Source organism: Mastomys coucha, unplaced genomic scaffold (genome assembly GCF_008632895.1).
Source record: "Mastomys coucha isolate ucsf_1 unplaced genomic scaffold, UCSF_Mcou_1 pScaffold5, whole genome shotgun sequence".
NCBI classification, from domain to species: Eukaryota; Metazoa; Chordata; class Mammalia; order Rodentia; family Muridae; genus Mastomys; species Mastomys coucha.
Genome location: NW_022196911.1, coordinates 57,314,009 through 57,325,064, shown reverse-complemented (window position 1 = coordinate 57,325,064; position 11,056 = coordinate 57,314,009). Strand labels below are relative to the sequence as shown.

At 40.5% G+C, this 11,056-nt stretch overlaps 1 protein-coding gene across 6 annotated transcripts in view; it reads right to left on the bottom strand.

Moving 5' to 3' along the window:
* The window catches only part of Specc1 (sperm antigen with calponin homology and coiled-coil domains 1), a 293,053-nt gene that overhangs the window by 65,871 nt on the left and 216,126 nt on the right, over positions 1-11,056 (bottom strand). For all 6 annotated transcript variants that reach the window (XM_031353951.1, XM_031353952.1, XM_031353953.1 and 3 more), the window contains 2 exons: positions 7,403-7,548; positions 6,145-6,245 (listed from right to left, as the gene is read on the bottom strand). In XM_031353951.1, coding sequence (XP_031209811.1) covers positions 6,145-6,245; positions 7,403-7,548 — 247 coding nt within the window. The remainder of the gene's footprint in view (positions 1-6,144; positions 6,246-7,402; positions 7,549-11,056) is intronic.

Genomic DNA, 11,056 nt, shown 5'->3' with positions numbered 1-11,056 from the left:
TGGCAAGATGGCTCAGCGGGTAAAAGCACTGACTGCTCTTCCGAAGGTCTTGAGTTCAGATCCCACCAACCACATGGTAGCTTACAACCACCTGTAATGAGATCTGACGCCCTCTTCTGGTGCGTCTGAAGACAGCTACAGTGAACTACACAGAAGCGAGCAGGGCAGAGCGAGCCGGGCCAGAGTGAGGCGGGCCAGAGTGAGCCGGGTCGGCAGAAGCCCTGAGTTCAATTCCCAGCAGCCACACACGTGATGGCTCATGGCCATCTGTACAGCTACGGTGTACTCATACACATAAAATAAATAAAAATAAATCTTTAAAAAAATTCATTCAGAATAATCCAAGCAGATCACCACACACAACAAGCATCTCATGGGTTAGCTACTATTGTTTCCATAGTTCACTGGACCCACCCTCTATGAACAGCAGTGCCGACCTTGATACTGGTGTTATGAACACTGTTTATGCATATGATATAAGAGAATTCTTTATTTTAGGGATCTGTTTCTACATTGATAGTAAGCATGAAATGTATGGTCCCCAGTGATCCTTATAAGTAAAATTGTTGTAGAATATAATTTTCAAAAATGTTTGAAAACGTTGTTTTTGAAGTCAGCGTGTGAAGTAAAAGATCCCTAACAATTTAGTCTTATGAGAAAACATCTAAAATTTCACCACTAAGTATGATTACTGATAATAAATCAGATTAAAGAACTTCCTAGAGAGGGACCAGAGATATGGTTCAATGGTTAAGGGCAGTGGCTACTCTTCCAAAGGAACCACATTCCTTCAATTCCGAGCACCCATATGGCAGCTTGCCGCCACCTGTAACTCTAGTTCCAGAGGATCTGGTAACCTTTTCTGGCTTCCAAAGGCAGTAGGAATGGCCATGGTACAAATATACACGTTCAGGCAAAACATCTATCCACATAAAAATTTTTTAAAAATTGTATTAGAGAGAGAGAATGAATACTGGCACTTGTATGTCACAATTGGGAAAACATAGCTTCCATAATGACTGTGCTGGCGAGTTTTATGTCAACTTGGCATGAGCTAGACTTATTTAGGAAGAGGATACCTCAGTTGAGAAAATGCCACAAGATCAGCCCGTGGGCAAGCCTGTAGAGCAGTTTCTTGATTAATGTGGGAGGGTAAAACCCACGGAGTGATGCCACTCCTGGGCAGGTGGTCTAGGATGGTATAAGAAAGCAGGCTGAGCAAGCCATGGTGGGCGAGCCAGTAAGCAGCACTCCCCCATGGTGTCTGCAAGGTTCCTGCCTTGCCCCAAGTTTCCTCGGTTATCACTACAACCTGTAAAACAAAATAAAATAAACTCTTTCCTTCCCAAGTCACTTTAGTCAATGGTGTTTTATGACAGCAAGAGAAACCCTAATTAAGACACTGACAAAGAAAAAGTATGGCGATCACAAGACAATAGAGCATGTGGAGAACCTCAAAGCTGGTTCTCACCGCCCATCATGGGTTCTAGCAATCAAGCTTGGTTAGACATGCATGGCTAGTGTCTTTACCCCCTAAGCCATCTCAAAAAACTAGAGGTTTTCTTTTTTATTTGTGCTGGAGACTTGAACCCATGGCCTTCTCTATAATAGGCAAGCACTCTATTACAGAACTATACTCCTAGCTCCTGAAGTTTTTCTCTTGGTTTAAATGAAGAGTAACCAAGACAATGTAACCCCGACTACTTAGAAGGCTGAGATGGAAAGATTATGAATTCAAGACTTACCTGGGGCCTGGGCAACTTAGCAAGACCCTATCTCAAGAAACAGGACCAGAGCTCTGGACCTAGTTCAGTGGTAGGGAGTTCTCCTACCATGTCTGACTGCCAGTGTCACAAAGGTATTTCTCAAATACATTTGGCTGTTACCTACAAAGACCAGATTATATTTTTCTTCCTTTGTTAGTATGGTGAGTTCCGGACTCTTCTCAACAGTTAAAACCTTGCATGTTTTGAATAACCCTCCTTTGACATGTTTTTCATATACTGCTTAATTAGGTTTAACAAAATCTTGTTCAAGACATGGAGGTTCAGGAGAGACTGACCTTTTAATTACCCTGTCTTTAACTGTTTTTTTTTTTTAAAGATTTATTTATTTTCTACGAATACACTGTAGCTGTCTTCAGACAAATCAAGAAGAGGGCATCAGATTGTTGTGAGCCACCATGTGGTTCCTGGGAATTGAACTCAGGACCTCTAGAAGAGCAGCCTTAACCACAGCCATGTCTTCAGGCCCCCCTCTTTAACCATTTTTAATAGAAATAATAAAACTACTCTGGCTCATGAGTTGAAAAGTTTATCTCTATTTTCCAGTCTTTGCTTAAATTCATGATTAATATGGATGTTATTCCCTTCTTCAAGTGATTCAGATTTTATTATAAATATTCTGGGTCTGGCGTTTCCTTTGCAGCAATGGGTTAAACTCCAGACTATTAAAATAAACATACACTTTTATGATTTTCTAAGATTTTTGTAATATTTATTATTATATGAGATTTAAAAAGATTGATTCGTGGCGCCCACAGAGGTCAAAGGAACCCTGGAAGCAATTTTCTCCTTTTCGCCATGTCTTTGTCTTCTATCACGTATGAAGAAGCTGTGGTTTTATCCTGGCTCCTCTGACACCGGAGGCCCTGCCCTGCGTGTCCGATACTGCTTCTTCTTGCCTCCAGCAGTTTTAACTGATACACCCAGGTGAAGCTTTCTTTGTACATAGCTAGCTTGGCTTCATTATCATTCTTGCTTGTGGCTGGGCATTAATAAGCTCTGGAAAGTTCTGGCTATTACCCCTTCACTATCTTGCCCCTCTAACTCCATCCCTTTTAGGAACTCCACCACAGATCTTTTTATTCTTCCCATCCCTTCTTATTATCTGCACTTCAGCTTAAATATTTTTACTCCTTGTAGTCAGTCTCTCAAATGTCCCTAGAAAATGTTTAATTTATAACTGAATCTATATATTTGAGTCTTTCTTTAAGTCATGTGATTTTTTTTTTGTATTTGTTTTTTGTTTGTTTGTTTTTGAGACAGGGTTTCTCTGTATGGCCTTGGCTGTCCTGGAACTTGCTCTGTAAACCAGCCTAGCCTTGAATTCAGAGATGTACCTACCTCTGCCTTCCGAGTGCTGGGATTAAAGGTGTGTACCACCATGCCCAGCCTAAGTCATGTAATTTTTTTTTTTTTGAGACAGGGTCTCTCTCTACAGCCCTGGCTGTCCTAGAACTCACTGTGTAGACCAGGCTAGCCTCGAACTCAGAAATCCACCTGCCTCTGCCTCCCAAGTGCTGGGATTAAAGGCATGTGCCACCACTGCCCAGAAGTCATGTAATTTTTAATGTTTTTTTAAATTATTGTTGTTTGTGTTGGTGTTCATTTTCTTGATTGAATTTATCACTGTTTTTTAAAAATAATCTGTGTCTAATAGAATCAATATATGGATCTGCTAAGCCTGTTTCTGTTGTTTGTTTGTTTATCGTTGTGGGTTTTAGTCTTTCAGTGTCATCTACTCTATGTGCCTAGAATTCTATGAACTGACTAAAGGACTCTGTATTTGAAAACAAATAGCTATGCCAGGTGGTGGTGGCACAGCACTCAGGAGGCAGAGGCAGGCACATTTCTGAGTTCAAGGCCAGCTTGGTCTACAAATTAAGTTCTAGGAAAGACAGGGCTACACAGAGAAATCCTATCTTGAAGAAAGAAAAGAAAAGGAAAGAAAAGAAAAGAAAAGGGAAGGGAAGTAAAAGGAAGGGGATAAAGGAAAAGAAAAGAAGCAAGGAAAGAAAGAAAGGAAGGAAGGAAGGAAGGAAGGAAGGAAGGAAGGAAGGAAGGAAGGAAGAAAGGAAGGAAGGAAGAAAGAAAGAGAAAGAAAGAAAGAAAGAAAGAAAGAAAGAAAGAAAGAGAGAGAGAGAGAGAGAGGGAGGGAGGGAGGGAGGAAGGAAGGAAGGAAGGAAGGAAGAAAGAAAGAAAGAAAGAAAGAAAGAAAGAAAGAAAGAAAGAATGCATGCATGCATGCAGGCAGGCAGCTGTAAGGTAAGGTCCCACATGAGGTACCTTCCTCAAAAGGCTTGCTTCTGCTTCTAGGAGGCAGAAGGTAGGAAGAGCACTTAGATCCAAACTCATGTTTCTGTGGGTTTAAAACTGGTTTATCTACACATAAGCCAGACATGGTTGTGAATGACTTGATTTCAGTACTTGGGAGGCAAAGGACTAGGCAGATCTCTGAATTCAAGGCTAGCCTGGTCTACACAGAAGTTCTAGGCCAGCCAGGGATACACGGTGAAACACTGTCAAGAGGAAAACTCTTCAACAAGATAAAATACTTCTATGACACCAAGGAAGAAAGTTTTAATAAGCTAATAGAAAGATATTTAAACCAAGATACAAAAATCTTCAAAGTCATGAAAGAAAACACAGAACAATGTTCTCTTCGGGGAAAACAAACAAAATTTACCTTTTCATTAAAAGGTGATTATGATGTTATCAGATAAAATCATAGCTTTAAAAAGAAGTCAGACATCTTACACTTTTAAACCATTTCTTAAACCGTTTAAAGTTCCATGTATGTATGTGGGTATATGCATGAGTTCAGAAGCCTGCTGAAGAGGCCAGATACATTAGACTTCTGGAGCTGGAGTTACAGACAGTTAGGAGGTTCCATGTGAATGCTGGAAACTAAACCTGAGCCCTCTGTAAGAACAGTAAGTCCACTTAACCATGGAGCCATCTCTCCAGTCCCTAATAGAAGCATTCTGTGTAAAAACAAAGGTTAGGGAGAATATATCAAAGTGTTTTATAAACAGTAAAAAACTGTAACCCATAGAAAAGTGGTCAGTGCAAAGGTAAGCCCATAGATGGAAGATGTAAAGCAACATTTCATAGTCACATATGAAGATATGCACAACCCACAAAAGTGAAACTGAGTCTCACCTCACCTGCTAAAAAATCCTTGACACTTGTATGGAATGTGAAAATTCTTGGGAAACCGCACTTTCTATGCGAAAGACTAGATGGAAGGCTAATACACCTATCAAGTGTTTCAATGTGTAAGGACAGAGCCAACCCATCTTCCTTCTTTTTTTTTTTTTTCCATCTTCCTTCTTTAGTAACACACTTCCCTTTTCTAGGAACCAATTTCTAGAGTTCTAAGGACTAGCTCCCTCAACCCCCCTGCAGGCCCTCTGCTCACTACTAAGCTGAAGGGTATGCTTTCTAAACTCCTTAAAGCTTGCTTCACCATGTCCCTTGTCTTCTGTGGCACACACCCATTCTCAAAACTCTGGAAGGTTCCAGGAAGGTGCAGTGGCCCTTGTGCTGCTTCTGGTGGCTGTGGAGGTACTTGCTCTCCTGTAGCAGAGGCTCTGGTGTCTGCCACACAGCTTTATGGGTAGATGAGACATGTGTTTTGCTGTTGTGGATGCATATGTTGCAGTGCAGTCCTGAAGCTGATCTTAGGTGTAAAAGGAGGCCACGGTTCTAGACAAGCACTCAGTGGAAGATGTTCTGAATCGAGAAAGCAGGGTGCGTTTAAGGGCCAACATGAGATGTTGGAAAGCCTGTCCTATGAGCTCACGAAGGCTTTAGTCACCTCTTCTAGCCCTTGAAGTACCAACGCCTCTGAACTAAATTCCTTTCTGCTAACTAAAGCAATTTCCAACATTTTGAAATAAATCCTGATGTGCTCTCATACAGAAATAGTTCCTCAAGAGGTCAGAAGTTTGCACAAGGACCTTCACTGTATTGTTCTGTACTAAGTTAAATCCACAATGCCCGAAACAGCCATCAAGAGTAACTAAGTAACTGCATATGATGCAGATGTGGCCTTCAAAAAAGAATGACGATTTCACTGAAGATTAACATTTGAAGTTCCTTTGATATAGTCCTTCACTTGATAGTCAGAAATTCATTGAGCTCTACAGTGATGTGATTACTCTAGCCAGTATATCTAGTAGTGAGCAAGAAACCAAACATCTCTGTTCTTACAGGCCTTACATTCCAGTACTAAAGTAAAATGAGTGCTGAGTGACATATACCCCGATTTCTAAGTCCTGCTGCTCCGCAGGCACGCACTCGTATGAGTAAAGAATACCCAGAGGGTTACACAAAGAGCTGCCTCTGGGTTCTTCTATACCTGCATCGGAGAAACAGCAGCTGCTGGAGCGGTCCTCACTGGGATTCCACTCAGGGGGCTTCTGGGAGTCTTGTGGACAGAAATACTCTGTCCAGTTCCACCTGCCAAGAAGAGATTGGAACATAAATACTTAAATACAGTCCAAAACTGCATATAATAGGTTTTGATCTGTTTCCCTTTGTTAGTGACTTAAACATCTAATGATGAGTTGGGTGTGGTGGCACAGGTTAGCCCCAGCACATAGAAGAGGACAGAGGTCAGTCTGACCTACTTAGGAAGCTCCAGGACAACCAGGGCTGCACAGAAAGAACTTGTCTCAAACAAAACAAAACTCCCACATGTTAGGTATAATGTTCATTGTGCTTTTCTCCTCTGACTATAGCTGGATTGGGAAAACGAGAGGAGAGGGATCAGCTGTGTGACAGATGGTTTCAGATGCCAATATTGGAGCAAGAGGAAGGGAATATGTGATGAGGTTTCTCTTGGGGAAGCAACAGGAACATTAATCTACAAATCATTACTGATGTATCATGCCCTATCTACAGACTGACTCACTGGGTTTTCCTGCCTCTCAAGATGTTGAGTCTAATCTTAATCTAAGTAATCTGGAAACGATTTTAGCAGAGACAATCAATTCATCTTAGAATTAGCCACTGCTTTACTTTTCCAATACAATGTACATTTGGGGCAGTCAAAAAAGGACGTTATCGAAGCTTCTTCAACACACTGTCATGTATAATGCTTAAAGGAGGAGTGTGTAATTGCCTCGTGTGTAAGGTGCACAACCACAGGGAAATTGTGAATCATTCAGATCATTCCAGAAAAAGCCGACAACACACCCAAGATCAGAAGCAACAGACAGGAAAGCTCACATGTAAGACCAAGCAGAAAAGATTCTAATAGCACACTGCAAGTGAGAATGTTGAGACTCATGACAAGGGGGTCAAATACACACAAGGGATGCTCATTCTCTGGAAGATGAAGCTGCTGGCCATTCTTGCTGGTTCTCTGAGCACAGGAAGAAGGCCCTGAAAGTCATGGCTCTGTGAGGCAGGAAAGGGATGAAGGGGAAATGACAAGTAGAAGTAGGAAAGAGGCTGTCTCAGAATTTCCTTCGGCCTCACAGCCTCAGCGAAGCTTCCTGCACAGAGGCGTGAGCTAGAATGAGCCCATGGTTCAATCAACTTGTTGGGGTCAGTGTGGCAGAGTGAGGGTTGGTATGTAGGCTAGGATGTGAATGTAGAGTTCTGTAAAATACCTGAGTGTCCTAAATCAAATGATTTGATCAGTGACTTTACAGTGGTTGCAGAGTCTGAAGGAGCTGGAGATGTTCTGTTGACAAAGACTCCACGCCACCGGCCAGCAGCATCGACCTCTGAGGGCTCTGGCTCTTCATTCACAGGTCTGTATGGCAAAGAGCACATTAAATTGAAAAGGTAGAGAGTGTCCTCAATGGGGAAAAGACATAGATGGAAGCAAAACCAATGTGGACAAAATAAGCTGCAAGAGAAACCCCAATTTTAATCGTTTTCTGGATTTTAATAAAGTAAATACTGCCCTCAAGTTTTTCATATTTTCTTAGGAGATAGTCAGAAATAATACATTTGTAAACAGGATGGTATCTCTAAATGAAAAGTACATGACTATCTCTGCAAATGTGAAGGAACGTGTGAGTGTTATTTATGGTTGGTAACTGTCAGCAGTGTACACAATGGACTGGCCTGTTGGCATGTGTTCCAGTCCTCGGGTGGCACACTCAGAGGCTGGAGAGGTGAATCCCAAGACTCTTGCTTAGCTAAGGTTTCATATGACTTAAGCTCCCCAACAGAGATTTGGGCTAGAGCCAGAACATGAGGCATTTACTATGTTGACATAGACTGTAACAGAGACAAGGTGCTCCTGGGGCTAGGAATTGTGGTTGTAGCTTACTAAATGGACAGGCAACCTCTTGGTTTCGGGTTCCCATCATGGTGAAGGCAGTCCGGTTGTGTTGTAACCTCAGAAACCTGTTCCTGGAAGCTCAGTCTACAATCTAGTTGATTCAGTTTTCTCAGCAATTTTGTTAAGTTATTTATTGCTTTTCTGCCTAAGCCAACTAACATGCAACTCATTACATACACCACTCCTTCTTCATATGCTGTTTGCCCTCAGAGTAAAAATGGAAATTCTGTGCCAAGCTTCCACTCTCATACAAATGTTCTCTATGCTGTGTGGTTTCTAAACACCAGCAGACTCACAGGGAACAGATCATATGATTCATGTGTGGCTTCCTTATCTAGAGGATTTTAGGTGTCATTTAATCTTCTTGTGAATGAGCCAAGATGAGAACTCACAACCTCCCTGTTGCTAAATCATCGCACTTTTCTTATTATATCATATTGCCACAGCTGTTGTGCAAGATGACTAATTTATGAGAAAGGCTCAAGCAGAATATTTCTGGAAATATATTTAATAAGGTCAATGAAGGTTTAAAATATTTCCCGATTTTTTTGAAACTAATCTAGCTACACATAAGCTCCTACACTTCAAAATACTTGTCTTTAATTCTTCTATTGCTCTCTAATCAACACAAATAGGCTAAATTTAAGTGAGACAAAATTAAAGCACTTAAAATCACTCTGCCCTATACTCTTGACTGTACAGCCCTTCTTTTTGAGTGGAAAAAAAAAAACTTCAGTAACTGAAAACTTCCTTGGGAGAGTAGCAAGCATTTCAGAAATAGTAGGGGACTTATTTTGTTTTCTGTTTTTGTTTTGTTTTTTAAAGTAATTTATAATGATTTGATGCAAAGAGGTAGTTTTACCTCCCAACTTGTATTACATGGATGATTAGGCCAGTGTGATTGTGTGACCTGTAGTTCCAGATGCTTAGGAAGCCAATAGAAGATTACTTGAACCCAGGACTGAGGCCAGGCTGGGCAAATGGGAAGATTCCATCTCAAATACGAAAACAAATACAGGAATTAAATAAAACAGAAAAATTAGCTGGTGGGTATGGAGTAAGAAAATGAAGCCAGGTTAATAGATCAGGTCTGTATAGGAAAAAAATTCTTATTTCCACATCAGCGACTCTCAAGCTCATCAAACAGTGGGCTACCTCCTATTACATTTAACTGGCTCATTGCCAAAGAGCATCCAAGGCACTAAATGTCATTCCTTGCTAATTTAATAAGAATAAAATGGAGAATCCTACATTCTGCAAGCTGTTCTTTGTAGATGTCTAAGTTTCCTAAGTGATTTGAAACACTAAGTGATAAATGGAATGATTCACTTAGGCCGCCTCATAAGGACATGGCAATATGAACTAATGTTTCAACATATCAGAAGATGATGCTAACTTGGCTTTAATAGTAAGAATAAGTCTGACATTCTCTTCCAAAAATCTTATATTCTTAATTATCAAATATCTGAAATTAGGGAGTGGAGAGATGGCTCACCTCTGACTGCCCTTCTAGGAGACCCAGATTTGATTCCTAGCACTCATGGAGCAGCTCACAACTGTCTATGTCTCCAATTCTAGGAGTTCAAATGCCCTCTTATAACTTCCATGGGTACAAGAAATGCATGCAGTGTATACACACGTGACAAAAACTCTCTCTCTCTCTCTCTCTCACACACACACACACACATACACACACACAAACACACATATAATCTTTAAAAATTCTATAATATTTTGAATATCAAGTGGTACCACCTAGTGGAAATTCCATACTTGATCCCATATCAGGTTGTAGACACATTAAACGTATAATACAAAGTTGCCTTCAGGCTATGTAAAGTGTATATGAAACATCAGTGGATTTGAGGAGGCATCTTGGGTCATAATCCTCTAGGTATCTAATTATACATATGCAAATATCTTAAAAAAAAAAGGTCTCACGGAAAACTGTAATCTAAAATAGTCAAATAGAGAATACTTGACTCATACTTTAATTGTAAACAAGCCTGAAATTCCTTGTACTAGATTGTCTAAGAGTTGTTACAGCTCAAGCAATATATGAATGAATACATTCTCTGTGTTCCAAGAGGAATAGGAATTTTATATATTATAGTGGATATTGTGAAATATTTAATCATACAACCAGGAATATCTTAGTAAATTCAGTAAATAAAGGGGAAATACAAAATTACACACTTGACAAAGCATTTGTTCAAAGCCAATTATGGCCTCTATTGCATGTGGAGTCAACTATGCCTTGAAATTCTAAGCCACCCAATAGCAGTTTCTGTTGGATTCAAAACATGAACACAAACACTACAGTGTTTAGTAAGTCCAATGCACTAGTTTTCCCTATACCAACATGTAGTTTGCCTTTTTCCTTAGCCATATCCTGCAGGAAATGGCTCCGTTCTGGTTAGGAATCACATCTAAAACAGAAATAAAACGTGCCTTGCTACCACATATAAAGCTATAAAGTAACTTCAGTAAAATGAACGCATATGATATATGTCTATTGCATATTCCAGTGCGATGTGTCACACAGTCATTACCAAAAGTCTCAGCTCTGGGGAGCTGAGGAAGGAATGTCTGAAAGCTTGATTTCTTTGTTTGTTTGGTTTTTTGGTTTTCAGGACATAGCCCATCAACCACTGTAGCTGCGTCAGGCCCATTAGTTGGCTGTGGGTCCTACTACCTTCTCTGTCTTATGGCTTAATTTCACATATGTATAAACATGTAGCCTTGACTGTCCTAGAACTCACTCTGTAGATCAGGCTGGCCTCAAACTCAGAGACCACTGCCTGGCTTAATTTTCTACAGAAATCTCTTACACTATTTAATTTTGAGGGCAACTTTGAAAAGGCTACTTGGCACACAAATGGTGAATCTGGGGTGTAAACTGAACTCTTTGGGCAGTGTGCTTTGTCAAATTCTCTACAGTATACAAATGTTCTAGGAGAGGAATACAAAT